This window comes from Moschus berezovskii, chromosome 12 (genome assembly GCF_049115385.1).
Source record: "Moschus berezovskii isolate FMDL1 chromosome 12, NW_MosBer_1.0, whole genome shotgun sequence".
NCBI classification, from domain to species: Eukaryota; Metazoa; Chordata; class Mammalia; order Artiodactyla; family Moschidae; genus Moschus; species Moschus berezovskii.
Window position 1 is genome coordinate 9,494,265 of NC_142471.1, and position 18,027 is coordinate 9,512,291.

At 42.9% G+C, this 18,027-nt stretch overlaps 1 protein-coding gene across 2 annotated transcripts in view; it reads left to right on the forward strand.

The window, feature by feature from the left end:
- MTR (5-methyltetrahydrofolate-homocysteine methyltransferase) overlaps positions 1-18,027 on the forward strand; it is a 126,629-nt gene that overhangs the window by 54,053 nt on the left and 54,549 nt on the right. For both annotated transcript variants that reach the window (XM_055425744.2, XM_055425745.2), the window contains exons 16-18: positions 13,051-13,230; positions 15,997-16,113; positions 16,423-16,563. In XM_055425744.2, coding sequence (XP_055281719.2) covers positions 13,051-13,230; positions 15,997-16,113; positions 16,423-16,563 — 438 coding nt within the window. The remainder of the gene's footprint in view (positions 1-13,050; positions 13,231-15,996; positions 16,114-16,422; positions 16,564-18,027) is intronic.

An 18,027-nucleotide genomic window follows, 5' to 3' on the forward strand; every position in this document is an offset into this window, starting at 1 on the left:
TAAGCAGGAGTGGTTGCTCAGGAGGCTAACTGCATAACTTTCACTGTGATATGTCCCTCCCCATCCTCCTGACAGTTCTTTTTACCTCTCTCATAGCTGTTTAGATTTCCATTTCCTCATACCTGGTTTAATCTCTTACTTAGCGAAGTGCATCCTCTGGTGAAAGAAGACATGGAAGTAAACATTTTTGAAGCCTTATGTGTCTGAAAATTGCTTTATTCTACTTTTATACTTAATTGAAAATTACATGAGCACAAGCCTGGGATTACTTTCTCCGTGTTTTGAACTCACTGATCCGTTGTCCTCTAGTTTCAGTTGGTCCTGGTGAGTCGCTCAGTGCTTGTCTAACCCTTGATTCTTTTTTATGGAGCCTATTTATTGACCCTTTTTATGGGTGCTTCTTGGATCTGTTGTGTCCGTGGTTTTCTGAAGTCTCATGATCTTGAGCCATTCGTGGTGTTAAGCCCTCAGTAGGCATGTGAGTCACGACACTTATGGCCACAGTTGCAGGAAGTTTCCTTGAATGGTTTATCCTGTCGTGGCCTGTGTATTATTCAGAAACTGGATGTTTTGGAAAAATTGCCTAAATTTTTACCTTTTCTCTCCAGTTTTTCAACTTTGACATTTGTGAGATTTTGACATCTACATTTATCTTCTCTTGAGTTTTATGTTTTCTTCTTCCAGGAGCTCTTTTTTGTTACCTAAATGTTCTTTTTCAAATTTATATAGCAGCCTGTTTAAAGGAGGCAGATGTCTTCTCTAATTCATTCAAGTGTATCTTGAGCACCTAGTATGTGCCAGGCTGTGAGGAGTTGGCAAGGAACAAAACCTAGTCTCTTCCCTTGCACAATTTGTATTCTTAGGGGACAAAAGGAATAAGGAAATAAACATCATAAAAATACACACACACACCCCTGGATAGTGTTGAATACAATGAAGGGATGTGGAGAGAGTGAGGGTGACAGGCATACCACAGTGGGAGACGCTCTTTTATGTAGGGTGGTTGGAGATGGCCTCATGGATAAGGTGACATCTTAGCAGAAAGCTGAAGGGAACCAAGGAATGAAACATGTAAAAATGTAGGGCAGAGGGAGCCTTGAGATAGATGCCTGCTGGTCATGTTTGAAAACCACAGGGAGGCCGGTAGAGCCAGAGCAGAGGGGAGAAGAGGTGATCGAGGGAGGACATGAGGTTGGAAAGGCTTCAGGTCAGATCACGTGGGGTCTTGGAGACGTCTGCTAACACTTGGACTTTTCCCCTGAGTGATCTGAGAAGCCACTGAAGGGTTCTGAGCAGAGGAGCGAGCCTGGTCCGAGTTGTATTTCAAAACCACTCTGGCTCTTTGTGGAGAAGGGTCTGCGGGGACCGAGCAGAACCATTGGAGGTTGTTGCTGTTGTTCAGATGAGAGATGACTGGGACTGGGACTAAGGTGGGAGCAACCGAGTATGTGAGGACTCATCTGTTTCTAGGTATATGTTTGAAATAGAGCCAGTAGGATTTGCCTTCATGGAGCTTGTGAGCCATGAAAGGAGGAGGAGTCTGGGAAATTTTTAGGTTTTTTTGGCCTGGGCAGTTGAGATAGAAGGACGGTGAACAGCTTGTTTGGATGGGGTTGACTCGAAGTGTGTGTTTGGACACATGTTTGTGTGTTAAGTGTGTGCTTATGTAGATGAGTCTGGTTTTCCTGGGCAAAGTCTGGCTTGAGGATAAGATTCCTTTCCTTGGGAATTATTTGTGCATTGATGAAAATTAAAGCAGTGAGACTGACTTCACCAAAGGAACAATGGTAGATAAGAGGTCCTAGGAACAAGTGACTCTTGGAGCCACAGTGCTTAGTGGTCAGGAAGAAGAGAGGATGCTTTCAGAAGGACTTAGGAAGGAGACGCCTCCTTGGTAGAAGAAGAACCAGAGGAGAGAGTTCACCTGGAAGCCAAGTGAAGAACAAGCTTTCTGAAGGGCATGATGAGCTGTGGATAGATCAGGAAGGAAGAGACAAGCATTTACCCTTGGATTTGGAAACGGAGTAGTTTATGATCTTGCAGAGAATGGGGGGGCAGCAGATGTCAACCATTTGAGGGGAGTTTTGCCATAAAGGAGAACAGAAATAGAGTGGAAATCAGGGATGCATGTGAGAATAAGAATGAATGTGTGTGTGTGTCTGTGTGAAGGTAGACGATGTGACCACATGGTTTTGTAAGCTGGTGGGAATGACCTGGTAGAGGGAGTGGGAGGAATTGATGTGCAAGAGAAAGGGGGTGCCTGCTGTGTCCATGACCTCATGGGCTGAGAGGACTGGCAGCCAGTCTGCACAGGGAGGGGGAGTTAGCATGCTCACAGTGCAAGAGAGAAGGCAGAGCTGAGAATGCTGGGGGAGTCTGTGCTTCTATTTCCTCAGTGAAGCAGGAGGCAAGGTAAACTCTGAGAGTGAGAGTGGAGTGTTGTGTGCTTTGTGTATGTGGTGCTTTCCTGGGAGTGTAAAGCAGAAAGGTTCCCACAGGGAAGGACAGTCACTGCCTGTGCTTTTAAAAAAACATACATAGCCCTGGGTTCTGCCCCTTGAGTTTCTGACTCATTTGGCCTGGGGTGAGATCTGACTTCAGTAATTTTACAGCCTTAGAGGTGATTCTCATGAATACTCTGGCTGAAAACCACCAGCAGCATTTAGTCCTCATAGCAACCACATGGGGTAGCTGTCGTCCTATCTTACAGTGAGCCAAGGTCAAATGGCTGGGACATAACGGAGCCACATTTGGATCCCTGGCCTGCCTGTTTTGAAAACTGATACAGGCTTCCAAATCCTGTGTTATCTCCACTGCAGAGTACTTGATCTTGGCTAAGAACAAGCGTTCCCAATTTAGATTTGAATGTGTCCACAAATAAAAAGCAAATGTAGGAGAAATTTTTTAACTTGCCAGTTATGAGAAAAATACACATTAGGGCAATATTAAAGTAATGGTTTGTCCTTACTAAGTTAGCAAAAGTATACTTTAAAATCATCATTAAAAAGATCTGTGCTAAACAGTGGTAAAGAGAAAGTCTTGTTCATTGTAGAGTGTAGCATAAATTGGGATAGTCCTTTTTTTTTTTTAAGTTCTACCAAGTTTATTGCTACCAACCCATCTCCCTCCACCCTTATGCCCATATGCTCATTCATGTAATTCCATGGACTGCAGCCTGCCAGGCTCCTCTGTCCATGGACTTTTCCAGGCAAGAATACTGGAGTGGGTTGTCATTTCCTTCTCAATGGATAGTCCTTTTGAATGACCCTGTGATACTTAAAGACGTAAAAATGATCATACCCTTTGAGATAATGATCTCATTTCTGGGAAGTTATCCCAATAAAAGCATTAGCAGCATAAGAATATTGTATATGCAAAGATTTTTCACTAGCTTTTTATTGAAGATATAATAACCTTAATGCCCAATTGGGTAGATACTGATAACTTATGTTACATCAGTCTGTTGAAATATTATTCAGAGTATTTAAATATTAATTATGAATATTGTGGAGCTGCATAACAGTGCTTTCAAGATATAAAGAAAACCATAAAACAATAGTTATATAAACACTGCATATATCCAGCTACATAAAAACTGCATTTGGTAAAGACTGGAGGAAAATGTTGTGAAGGAGAATAATTGTTAGAGTGAGATGGTGAAATTAAAGGTCCTTTTTTCAAAACTGCTTTTCCTAATTAAAAATATTTTTCTCTATGATTATAGACTTACATACTCGTTGAAGAATTGTGGTATTAAAAATTATAAAGAGCAAAGCAAAAAATTCATATAGTTGAAAAGTTGAGGAACCAACAATGCAGGTATTTTGGTGTAAAGGCATTTCTTATGTTGATTGAGTTCACAGTACTATTGAGTGTAACAATCAGTTAAGAACCAAGATTTGCTTTGCTTGACTGATACCACACGTTATAAGTAGAAAGCTCTCTTAAATGGAAAACCACTGTTGCAACCAAATAAAGCAGAGGAATTCATGTGTACTTTTGTTCCAGTACATGATGGCTATCTTTGCTTTATGTTTGTGATCTATATTGCGATGACAACCTCAAGGTCAAAGCAAGGTCACGGCCATGTATGACAGAGAACTGGCCTTCAGACTTCTGGATTAGAAGGCAAATAAGGAAGCATTTCTATTTTTTTTGGTTGATAGTAGTAGTTTAAATCAACTTACTTTAAATTTTTTTTTAACTTTATTTGTTTTAGGCTGTGCTAGGTTTTCATTGCTGTGCACCAGCTTTCTAGTTGCGACCAGTGGGGGCTACTCTCTAGTTGCAGTGGGAGGGCCTCTTATTGCTGAGGCTTCACTTGTTGCGGAGTACAGGCTCTAGGGCTTCTGGGCTTCAGTAGTTGTAACACAAAGGCTCAGTTGCCCTGCAGCATTTGGGATCTTCCTGGACCAGGGATCAAACCAGGTTTTCTACATTGGCAAGTGGATTCTTAACCACTGCCAGGGAATTCCTTGCTGCTGCTGCTGCTAAGTCACTTCAGTCGTATCCGACTCTGTGTGACCCCATAGACGGAAGCCCACCAGGCTCCCCCGTCCCTGGGATTCTCCAGGCAAGAACACTGGAGTGGGTTGCCATTTCCCTCTCCAATGTGTGAAAGTGAAAAGTGAAAGTGAAGTCGCTCAGTCGTGTCCGACCCTTAGCGACCCCATGGACTGCAGCCTACCAGGCTCCTCCATCCATGGGATTTTCCAGGCAAGAGTACTGGAGTGGCTTGCCATTGCCTTATGTGATAATATATAAACTATAGTAAGAAACTTCTGTGGGGGAAAAATAACTATCACTACTCACTTTCTAGATTGATTGAATTCTCCTTTTCTGATTGAAATGATTATTTTTATATGACAGTTTTTAATTATGTAAGGTTTCTTAGAAGTACAGTTAGCACATAATAGAATAGACTATATTATTTTTGCTTATACATGTGTATACTGATTATATGAAAGGATAATCACTATTGTCCTATAAAAGATTCATTATATTCAACACATTTTCCTATGTTAAAATGGTTTGAAAATAATTTTCTAATTTATAGAGAAATAAAACTCTTTCAGGATATTGATTAAAATTAACTAATCCTAATCTTGAAAACTGGAGGAGGGCATGGCAGCCCACTCCAGTATTTTTGCCTGGAGAATTCCATGGACAGGGGAACCTAGCAGGCTACAGTCCATGGGGAAGCAGAGTCAGACACGACTGAAGTGACTTAGCACCCAATCTAGAAAATAATGAGGAATCTGTATCTGGGAGTCATTCAGGAACATGATATGTCTTTTCAGTTACTATTCAATCAAGTTTTATAGTTTTTCTTTAATAGGAAATCTCAAGAGCATTCCTATGTATTTGTGTTGTTTCCTTGTTGTGATTTTTGGCTTATTTTTACTTTTGTAAATATTTTTCCTTTGATAGTAATTTTTAGATTTTTATTTCATCAGCTTTTTAATTAAATTCAGATAAGTTGATACTGGTTTTGAGTTGAATAGCTTCTATTTTCCAATAGGGTGTGTACCAGCAGTTCTAGGAAACCAAAATCACCTTTACTTTTACTTTGCTGAAAGTAGTTGACCCCAGCCAAGGAGTTGATTCTCAAGTTTTCTGCTCTGACACTCTTTGAGCTTTGTTAAAATCTGATGTATATTTTCACATTTCAAGAGACTCCTTTTTCGTGGCTTTGGAGAGGTCACCCCTCTCTGGCTAAGATGGCATGATTGAGTATTTCTCTCCTTTAGCCTTTCTTTGTAAGATGGATTGTATTTTAAATTCTTTGTAGGAAGGAGATTTGTACAGTGCACCTTCAGAGGTGAGAGTTTGTTGTAGGAATATGAGGAGCATAGGCCTCTGACCCATGTTTAGTCTTACCTTCATGCCTGGGGTGTTCATCCTGTCCTCAGAAATAATAGCACGACATTCAATTGGCATACCTGCACTGCTGAGGGTCCCAGCTGCCCGGAATGCATCTAGTGTGAGAGAGATTTGAGTGGATTCATTTGTTCCTGTTGAGGCATAGTGTTGCTTCATCCAGCCTGTAGTATTTGGCTTTGTGGAGTAGGATTTTCTAGCTAACAGCCTCTCTCTGTTATTTTTAGAGAAAAGCCATGAGGAGACATTGGCTCATGATAAAGACCATTCAGATGAGTCTGCTTTCTGATCTCCTCACCTGCTATGTCACTGGTGGTTCTTCTAAACCAGTATTTCCCAAATGGGGTGATTTGGCCACCCCAGGAGACACTTGGCAATGTCTAGACAGATTTTTGTTTATTGTCATGACTGGGTTGTTGGGAGGGGATGTCCTTCTGACATCTAGTGGGAGAGGGCAAGGATTCTGCTAAAATATCTACAAAGCACAGGGCTGCACCTGATGTGGAGAGCTGACTCATTTGAAAAGATCCTGATGCTGGGAAGGATTGAGGGCAGGAGGAGAAGGGGATGACAGAGGATGAGATGGTTGGATGACATCACCGACTCTGGACATGAGTTTGAGTGAACTCCGGGAGTTGGTGATGGACAGGGAGGCCTGGCGTGCTGCGGTTCATGGGGTCCCAAAGAGTCGGACATGACTGAGTGACTGAACTGAACTGATTCTTACTGATGTGAGGTAACAACTCATCATAGGTATTTTGATTTGCAAATTTTGATTTCCATTTCTCTAATAATTAGCAACGTTGGGCATCTTTTCATGTGCCTTTTGGCCATCTGTATGTTTTCTTTAGATCTTTTGCCCATTTTTGATTGTGAGTTACCCGATTCTTAATCCAGGGCAACTTCTTTTCTGCAACTCATTTTTCTCTCTGATATTATCTGGCTGATGGAGAAAGGACACATAGAGTTTTCATATTTAGTCCTCTTCTATGTGCCAAGCGCTGGCTCTGGGCACTGAGGATATATAAGAGCCAGTAGAGGACCCAGCTCCTTGTAGGATTCAGTGTCTTTCAGAGGTTTTGGTAAAAGTGGAAGAAAGACTTGATGAGGCAGGGAAAATCTAGGATAGTAGGATTCCAGAAACATCTGTAAAGCAGGGAAAGAGTTCATTTTTAGGGCTTGGAGCACTCCCTGGGAAGCCCTGTTAAAAGGAAGGCAAAACTAGATAGGTTATAGGTCTTATCTAGGTAGGTCATAGGTCCTGCCTAAATATTGGGGGTATTTGTCTTAAATCCATCTCTAGATAATAGGTCAGTCTTTTTTTGTTCTTCCTGGGAGCTGTCTCTTTCTACTGTATCTGCTTTCTAGCTTTCCCTTTGAAGGTACTAAGGCAGACCCATCCTCTGCTCTTTCCAGGGATTGATATGTGTACTAAGAATCTGGGGAAGGAAATGGCAGCCCACTTCAGTATTCTTGCCTGGGAAATCCCATGGACAGACAAGCCTGGTGGGCTATAGTCCCTGGGGTCGCAAAAAAGTCGGACACAACTGAGCACACACATGCAGGGGCAACAGCAGTGGGATTTTGTCAGTGTCATATCACTGGGCAGTCAGGTTGGCTCTGCTGCTGCCTGGTCACCAGCCTGTCTTTGGCTGGCTGTGTTTGAAAACAGTATTTGAAAACAGTGCCTTAGAAAAAGCAACTTATGAACCTTCTCCCTGCAATTTTGCCTATACCAATTGCTTGTGTGGCAGACTGCCTCTTCATAGTTGGCTCCAAGGTCAAATCTAAGCAATCAGAAATTCTCAACTAATGGAGAAACTTCCCTTTATTCAACTTCCCTTTTTCTGGTCAGCATCCGCTGTTACCCCTCCCTGACACACACCCTGCCCCCACATCCCCTTGTGGAGATTTATTCTCTCTCCTTTGTGCTTCCCCAGGGCCCCTCCTGGCTGTCTTCCGTCCGTGACACTGAGCACCTGTGTCCATTCCGCCTCCTCCTCCCACCCTTGGCCATGAACTCCAAGCCAGACTCATTTTCACATCCCCCGACCCAGGAGCAACTATGCTGTTCCTGGCCAAGTTATGACCATCAGATGAACTTGAGAAACAAAATGCTAATGGGAAAGTGCAGCCCTCTTTTCCTCACCAGGTTGCCTCTCAGTGTTGATTTCACGTCTGAAATCCTGTCCGTTTCCCCAGTAATCCCAAGTTCCTAGCCTTCACATTCTGCCTCAAGTGTGAGTTCTGCCAGGGGCACAGCCTCCATTCTTTCAGGTGAGGCGTGAACTGGGAGACATTCCAAGGCGACCCTGCGTCTCCCAGCTCAGTGCTGTCCCCTGAGCTTCATCCCCTGCCTCCATTTCTGCGTTCAGGCCTGCTGCTTCTTGCTGGGCTCTGGGTGTCCTCACACTTGCCTTCAGCTTATGTTCATACATTAACTACAGTAGAGAAGCCACTCCAAGGATTTCTGAACAAAGTCTGTGCCCTCAGTGATTTTGTAAAGCCCAGGTGTCTCCTGTCATGTGTTTTCCCCCAGCCTTTTTCTTTCTGACTTGTCAGTGCCTGTCTGATGGTGGCATGTGCGTCTCTTCCACCACTTCCATTTTGAACTCTGGCAGCAGAATGGCCCCTGCTGTATTCCCTGTCCCATGTTTAGCTGGTTCAGTCATTTGAAACCTTTAAGCTGCCTCTGAAGTTGGTCCCATTCCTTCTTTGCTTCTTGTTAGGCTGCATTTTCGCAGAATCTGGGTGTCTCTGATTCTTTTTCTTGCCTTCTCATAGTATCAGCCTTGATAAATAAATCAAAAATTATTTTACATTTATCTTATTTCTCCTTAAGTGTCTGATAATCATGCCAAGGCTGAGCAGTGGATTTATTAACGAAACCTCTACCTACTGATGGCTATCTAGCTTTCCTACAGCTTAAGAATAAACCTAGTAAATTGTAAAATCAGAGAAGATATTTATTCCTCCCTCTTGGCCCTTAGGTTTGTGGTATTGTCACTGGGGTTTCTTCTAACTCAGCCTAAGAAGGTGCACCTCACCCATCAGTGGTTCTTACCTGGGCAGTACATTAGGATCACTAAGAGGCTCTTTCCATACTGTTACTTAGGTCTCATTTCAGGGTTCTGATTTAACTGGTCTCGAGTGAGGTTCAGGAACAGGTATTAGTATTAGAAAACAGAAATCCCTCCGGGTTACTCAAATGTGCCAGCAGAGTTGAGAGCCTTCTGGATCTGTAAAATCCTCAAGCCTTGAGGCTTATTAGCATGTTTGTGTCACCACCCTGGCTGAGGAACAGCACAGAGGGAATCTTGGAATATCTAGCTTGATATGCTTATGGCAAAGGCCTGTCCTTTGAAACTGTGCCTTCTGAGATTTGCTTGTTTATTTAACAGATGGTAGTTGCTTTCTGTTAATGTGGCAGGTAGTGTACTAGGTGTTGGGAGAACAGTTTGAAAAGGCCTCATTCTTATGGAGCTGATGGTTGTTGCTTCAGTTCTGACCTAGTGATGGATTCATGACTCAGATGAAAGAAATGACCAGGACCTACCAACCCAACTTCCCTTTTGGCTCAGCTGGTAAAGAATTCACCTGCAATGCAGGAGACCTGGGTTCGATCTCTGAGTTGGGAAGATCCCCTGGAGAAGGGAAAGGCTACCCACTCCAGTATTCTGGCCCAGAGAATTCCATGGACTGTACTGTCAATGGAGTCGCAAAGAGTTGGATACGACTGAGCGACTTTCACTTCACTTCACCGACCCAACTAGGTTACTATGAAATAGTAACAGCACTGGTAGCCCCAAACCCCTGTTCCTGTTTAGTTAATGAGCTTAGCTGGGCCATTAACCTAGAACCTAGACCTCTGTTTGGCCCTCTGGTGAACAGGTAACTGAAGTCGAAGATGAAAAGGCAGCCCTAGGTGACCTGCTCCTGACTACTTCCTTCTGGGCCCACATGTTGATTTTAACCTTATCACTAACTGAAGGGAGAGGTAAGAAGTTGTTGAAGACATTCAGTTAAGAAAGATGAGAGTCTGCCAGCTTCCCTAAAGCCTGGAGCAGTGGGGCTACAGAGCCCGTCCTTGTGGTCCTTTCCCTAGAACCTGTGATCTGCTCAGTCATCCCCAGCAGGAGGTGAATTCTCACCTGAGCAGCCACAGGAACAGAGAGAGAGTAGAGACCAACGAGACCGGTTGTGAAAGAACACCAAGGTAGGCGAGCAGTCAGAAGCCCAGATCTGAGTGAGGTTTTGTATGTTCCCCCCACCACGCTTTTCCTGTCGAGAAGCAGTCGTCTTCTGATTTCATGGTGGCAGTCACTGTCCACAGTGGTTTTGGAGCCCAAGAAGAGGAAATCTGTCACTCCTACCACCTTTTCCCCTTCTATTTGCCATGCAGTAATGGGACTGGGATTTGCTTGTTTATTTAACAGATGGTAGTTGCTTTCTGTTAATGTGGCAGGTAGTGTACTAGGTGTTGGGAGAACAGTTTGAAAAGGCCTCATTCTTATGGAGCTGATGGTTGTTGCTTCAGTTCTGACCTAGTGATGGATTCATGACTCAGATGAAAGAAATAACCAGGACCTACCAACCCAACTTCCCTTTTGGCTCAGCTGGTAAAGAATTCACCTGCAATGCAGGAGACCTGGGTTCGATCTCTGAGTTGGGAAGATCCCCTGGAGAAGGAAATGGTAACCCACTCCAGTATTATTGCCTGGAGAATCCCATGGATGGAGAAGCCTGGTAGGCTACAGTCCACGGGGTCGCAAAGAGTCGGACACGACTGAGCGACTGAACAGAACAGAACAGAATGGGACTGGTTGCCGTGATCTTAGTTTTTTTTTAATATTTAGTCTTAAGCCGACTCTCATTCTCCTCCTTCACCCTCATCAAAAGGCTCTTTATTTCCTCTTCCTTTTCTGCCATTAGAGTGGTATCATCTGCATGTCTGAGGTTGTTGATGTTTCTCCTATCTTGATTCCAGCTTGTAACTTGTCCAGCCCAGCATTTCTCATGATGTGCTCAGCTTATAGGTTAAACAAACAGGGTGACAGTTGGCAGCCCTGTTGTACTCCTTTCTCGAATTTGAACCAATCAGTTGTTCCATACAGGGACATACCTAGACAGTGTCTTGAAAAGCAGAGACAACAAAGGCCCGTATAGTTAAGGCTATGGTCTTCCCAGTGGTCACATATGGTTGTGAGTGCTGGACTGTAAAGAAGGCAGAACACCAAAGAATTGAAGCCTTTGAACTGTGGTGCTGGAGAAGACTCCTGAAAGTCCCTCGGACAGCAAGGAGATCAAACCAGTCAATCTTAAGGGAGATCAACTCTGAATGTTAACCGGAAAGACTGATGCTGAAGCTCCACTGTAACTGTTTTGGTCATCTGATGCAAACAGACGACTCTTTGGAAAAGTCCCTGATGCTGGGAAAGATTGAGGGCAGAAGGAGAAGAGGGCGTCAGAGGATAAGATGGTTGGACAGCATCACCGATACAATGAACATGAACTTGGGCAAACTCCGGGAGATGGTGAGGGACCGGGAGGCCTGGTGTGCTGCAGTCCATTGGGTCACAAAGAGTCAGACATGAATGAGCGACTGAACATCACCACCGTGCCTTTCTCTGAAAGATGGGTCCTCACTAAATGTCCTTGAACTGCATAGAGTATCCTCACCCTCCTCCCTGTGGGCCCCTGGAGAGCTCCCCTTAGAGGTGAAGATGTGTGTGATCAGGAACTGCTTCTCGACCACTCTTGGCACGCACATCCAGTCAAGGGTATCCTGCCTCCAAGTAGTTAGCTTGGAAGACTCAACACTTCATTCAGTGGTGTTGGCCATTTTTGAAAAACAGTTTGCGTATTTACTCAGAATTGTATGTAACTTATTTTTTCGGAACTTCTGTAGTGATAGCAAGTATTCGTTTTTTCTTTAGAGCAAATTTGTTTATTCTGCAACCAGAAATCATTCAGCATGTGATTCATTGAATAAGCCTTGCATTGAGATTGTAAATTTGACCTGAAGACAGTTTCCCTGACAAAGTTCAGAAATGCTCTGAGTCAGAGGTACATTCATTCATTCAACAGAAATATTGAGCACATCCTCTGGCAGGCATTGCTCTAGGCTCTGGGGGTACAGCAAGACTGATTCTAGCCCAATTAATCATATCTAAAGAAACAAGTAAAAAACAATAAACAAGATGCCGAATAAATATATTGGGTTGACTAAAAAGTTCATTCAGGTTTTTCTGTAACATGGAAAATAATTTCTAGGAGGAGAGATGCTATGCAGAGGGGTGGAGGAGGCGGAAAAGGCGGTGGTGGAACTGGTTTAGAGATCGTGATTAAGGAAGGCTTCTGGAGAGGGGACATTTGTGCAGAGGCCTGAGTGCTGTGAATCACAGAGCCGTGCATAGTGTGTTCCAGGCAGTGGCAGCAGTGGATGGAAACAGATAGTGGCCACTTCCCACAGTGGCCCCGAGGGAAGACAAGCTTGGTGGGCCTCAGGAACATCACAGGAGTGGTGTGGGGAGAGTGGAGTAGATGAGGCGGGAGATACTTTCATCAACACAACAGCTACCCTGCTTCTGCAAAAAGAAAATCCTAAAATTGGAGGTGCAGGACCTGATTCTGAGGGAGATAGGAAACAGTGGTGAGTGGGGCTTTGCTGGGGTCAGTGCTTGGCTTCCTAGGGTCACTGTTTGGAAATATATTAGCTAATGCTGTGATGGGTGGGGTTGGAGGTGGGTAATAAATGCACATCTTTGGATCTGTTATAAACTTACTATAGGAAGGTCCAAGAAAGCCTGGGTAACAGTGCAGGCAGGTCCAGAGAGGAGGGGCACTAACTTTGTAATTTATTTGAATTCTTATCACTTGTGTCTTTTTAAGAAACCTATTTATTAATATACCATATGTGTGTGTGTGTGAGAGAGATTTGATTTTTACAGAAGCATTATAGCTGTTGTGTGGATGAAAACATAAAGGGACTTTAAACCAGTTCCTCCTCTGAGATAATTTGATAAATGTTTAAAGGCTGCTTGGCATTTGGATTTGTATGAAATCCAAGCATTGGTACTTTAGCGCTTTTGACAAGTGAATGGTCCTTCCATTTTCGTAGATAACACCTCATTTTTCTGTTTCAAATTGCATCTTCTACTCCTTCCCCAGGCAACAGAAACAGATACCAAAATCAGAGTGTGCACTCGGGCCTACCATCTCCTTGTGAAAAAACTGGGCTTCAATCCAAATGACATCATCTTTGACCCTAATATCCTTACCATTGGTACTGGGATGGAAGAACACAACTTGTACGCTGTTAATTTTATCAATGCAACAAAAGTCATTAAAGTAAGTATGAACATTTTTCTCCTTTCTTCCCAAGACATTTCTTAGATTTATCACATAGCTTCAGTGAATAGCTTGAGCTCACATATGTATATTTATTGGCAAGGAATATTGACATTCTTAATCTTGTAGCAAATAGGCTTTCTGAAATTTAGGGCTTTTAAAATTTTTCTCTATGTTATTTTATACTGTGATGTAAAACACACACACACTGGGGGATATATAAAAGATGCAGAGTTTGGTAAATGGTTCTGAGGCATAGAGTAACTTCCACTTGGGGCCTGAAACAGGACATGGAGGGTGCCCCGGGTCTCTTCATCTCTGATTATACCTCGTTCTGAGTTTTACGGTGCTACTTGTTGCTCTTCTGTGATTTTAACGCTTCTGTGTACACAGTCAATCCGAATTACCCTGGGTTTTTTATTTGCAAATTCACCAACTCACTGAAATTTATTTGTGGGCTTCCCTGATGGCTCAGTGGTAAAGAATCTGCCTGCCGGTGCAGCAGACACAGGTTTGATCACTGATCCAGAAAGTTCCCACGTGCTGGTGAGCAGCAAAGCCTGTGCGCCACAGCTATTGATCCAGTGGTCTGGAGCCCGGGAGTTGCAACTGCTAAGCCCATGTACTGCAACTCCTGAAGCCCGTGCACCCTAGAGCCTGTGCTCAGTGACAGGACAAGCCACCGCAATGAGGAGCCCATGCATTGCAATGAAGAGTAGCCTCCTCTCGCAGCAACTAGAGAAAGCCTGAGCAGCAACAGAGACCCAGCACAGCCAGAAATTTAATAAATAAAATTATTAAAAGAAAATTATTTATGACTCCAGAATCAATGCTGACGGTTCTTCTGCAGTCATTCACGGGCACGCACATGCGCAGAGTGGTGAAAGCTCTGAGTGCCTGACCCCTGTGATCCAGATGAGTCAACAGAGGCACGCCCTGCATCCCTGGGTTCAGCCCTCATTCTGTAAACAAGCACCCTTTTCATGGCCTGTTTAGTGCCACATTTTTCACGTCTTTGAGCGTTTTTTTTTTTGCTGATTGGTTTCTCTATTTGGATGGCCCCTGCGCACTGTGCTGGAGTGCTACCCTGTGTTCCTGCACACACAAAGACTGTAATGCGCTTCATGGAGAAACTGTTAGATGGACTTTGTGTAGACATGAATTGTGATGCTGTGGGCTGTGAGCTCAACATTAGGGAATCAACAGTATATATTAAACAAGATATCTTTAAATGGAAACATAGGAAACAGGGTTATATGTTGATCAGTGATGACAGTTTTGTGACCAGAGTTTCACAGACCTAACCCTGCACTTCCTGTGGGAGCAGTGGTTTTCAGCATGCCCCAGTTCAGTGTTTGCAGTGACTTCATGGAATGTAAGTACCACAAATAGCGAGAATTCACTGTAGAAATAGTCTAGTTAGTTTTGCATATTTTTGAACTTCATGTTAATATAAACAGAATCTTAAGATTCTTGTGCATTTTTCCTTACCCAGTCTCACTTTAAAGATCCACCTGTGCTGTAGTTGTGCTTTGTTCAATTTTACTAATGTATAATATTCCATCATTTACCTTTTCCATAATTAACTGTTCTGTGGTTGACATATGCTTGGTTTGTTTCCAGTTTGGGTAAGTTATGAGCAAAACTGTGTGTATACATCTCTTGTATCTATCTCTTCATGATCTTCCCTATAGAATATACCCAGAAGTGGAAGGGTTGGGTCAAGTTGTAGATAAAGGCAGCTGTCTCTCCGAAAATGCTTGAACTAGTTTGTTCAACCCTATCTAACAGGAAGTAAGAGTTCCTGTTTTACATGCAAACTAATGCTTCATATGTCATAAGGTGTGGTGGGGACCTCAGTTTCCTTTTGTCCTTTTAAAATTAGTCATGTTTATAGTGAACTCGGAGAAGGCAATGGCAAGCCACTCCAGTACTCTTGCCTAGAAAATCCCATGGACAGAGGAGCCTGGTAGGCTGCAGTCCATGGGGTCGCTACAAGTCAGACATGACTGAGCGACTTCACTTTCACTTTCACACATTGGAGAAGGAAATGGCAACCCACTCCAGTGTTCTTGCCTGGAGAATCCCAGGGATGGGGGAGCCTGGTGGGCTGCCGTCTATGGGATCACACAGAGTCGGACACGACTGAAGTGACTTAGCAGCAGCAGCAGCATAGTGAACTAGGGAATTTGTCCTTTAGGCTATAGAAGCCTTCTAGTAGCTCATGAATAACCAGCTTCTCTCTTTTGTCCTCTCTGTTTTCTTTCTATTATCTGTCACTGTTTCTTTTTCTGTTATTTATCAAACAGATGTGTATGTGTGTGTGAATGTGTGTGTATATATATATATATTTAGCTGCACCATGCGGGATCTTAGTTCCCCAACCAGGGATTGAACCCCTGCCTCCTGCAGTGGAAGCTCAGAGTTTTAACCACTGGACCGCCAGGGAAGTCCCTATTCAGCAAATACTTTGTGTCACACTCACCATGTATTGTGGCCATATCATGGTCACTGTAGAAGTACAGAGATAAAGCAGAAGTTTTTCTTTTCCCTTAGGGAGATTATAGTAGGAAAAACAATGAAGCACTGCTTTCATGTCTCCCTGATACGCAAGTTGTGGTCTACGTCTAGGTACAAGAAGCTCTGAATTACTTTGGACTTTATATATCTTCTTACTTTCCATTCTTATTTTGAAAAGCTTAAGGAACACGATTGCTGCTTTTGGCAAACTAGAGAAATCTTTTCATATTTTAAAATTTTTTCTAGGAAACGCTACCTGGAGCCAAAGTAAGCGGTGGTCTTTCCAACTTGTCCTTCTCCTTCCGAGGAATGGAAGCCATTCGAGAAGCAATGCATGGGGTTTTCCTGTACCATGCAATCAAGGTACAGTGGAACACCTATTTGCCTTGGACACCAGCCCTTACTTAGGGCAAGTGTTTGCAGACTTTGGCCCACAAACTAACTCTGGTCTGCTGCCATTTTCTGTGAATAAAGCTTTATTAGAACAAAGCCACCCGCTGTCACTTGTATTCTGTCTATGACTGCTTTTATGCTGTAGCAGCAGAGTTGAGTGGTTGTGACAGAGGCTGTGGCCTACGGTGGTTTTTTTATCTGGTCCTTCACAGAAAGAGTCACTGATCCCTGGTTTAGAGTATTGCTGGAAATCCTTATTTTTGTTTTTATTGCCCTTAGTTTGGTATGGACATGGGAATAGTGAATGCTGGAAGCCTTCCTGTATATGATGACATCCACAAGGAGCTTCTCCAGCTCTGTGAGGACCTCATCTGGAACAGAGACCCTGAGGCCACCGAGAAGCTCTTACGCTATGCCCAGGTAGGGAGAGAGGTTCTGATGGATGGCTTTTCCTTTTTTTCTTTGAATCTGTCTTAAATGTACAGTTACTAGTCCTTCATTGTAGAATGGAAGGAAGGATACCACCATGTCTTCGGATCACTGAAAGTTTCTAAAGAGAGTTCCAGAGAAGGCATTTTCATTAGGGTGAGGAAGGAGAAACAGGCCTTAAATATCTGCTTTAGTACTCTTAATTTGTATTTCTGTAGGTTTATTTTGAAATGTAAAATTTATTTTTTTCAGACCAAAGTAACACACATTAATTTTTAAAAATTTATAAAATAAGGGTAAGCAAAAGAAGAAATAGAAATTATTCATAATCCTACTACCCATCATTAACCACTGTTGAGGTTTACAGGGAGGCCTGGCGTGCTGTGATTCATGGGGTCGCAAAGAGTCGGACACGACTGAGCGACTGAACTGAACTGAACTGATTCATGGTTTTGGTTTTATTTTTCTGGAACAAAAAGTGAATAAGTATGTTCACACATATGCACATGCAGACACACACTCATGTACATTTTTATAAAAATCTAACTTTTCTTGATGCTTTTCTGGTAACCTGTTTGTTTAGCAGTGTACTGGGAGCATCTTTTCATTTTATTAGATATTTTTCTATCTCATGCTCCGAATTGACTATTTTGGATTTTCTTGTGTGACCATGTGGTTAGCTGGTACCCATTGTTATATCTTTACATTTTTATATATACCTGTTTATGTTAGGATCTGGTCCAAGTCTACAATTCAAGGCTTGAGGTCTGCACACTTCTGATCTATAGACGTAAGAATAATTATAGTTAATCCAAAAATCAGTTCCTTGTTTCCATTTATTATGTAGTGGGCAGTCCTAGGTATAGTAAGTATCTATCATGGATGTTGCTTTCTAGAATTCACTTTAAGGAAAGATGAAATCTTTTTTCAAGAAAACTTACTTTATAATTTATTTCAGAAAGCAATGGCAAAGGAAAACATTTTTCTCACAGAGCATGCCAGGAAAGTGGCAGAGTGACTGTGTATGTTGCCACCCGGGTTAATGTTCTCTAGGTTAAAATATGAATTTAACTTTGGTAGAACTGCTGACTTTTCCTCTTCCTTTGAAGAGTACTAAAATGTTCTGGAGAAAGGATAGGACAGCTTAGGGTTAATTGCATCCTTGATTTGTCCATGTATGGCAAGATTTGCTTTCTGAAACTGCCCATGTTAGCCTTAGGTTCACTCAACAAAGACGAGTTCAGACTCAGTGCTAGTGAGCACATGACCCTCCTCTCAATTCCTTAGGACATTTATAATCTCTTAGATGGATGCAGAATGTCCTGGATCTTGACTGTTGCAAGTGTAAACAAGCTCTCCTCAGTTCATTACATAAGAAACAGTGGCGAGATTTCCTTCCCTATCTCCATGACTGTGTCTGCTCAGGTAGACAAAGCGCTGCGCCATTTCTTTGGA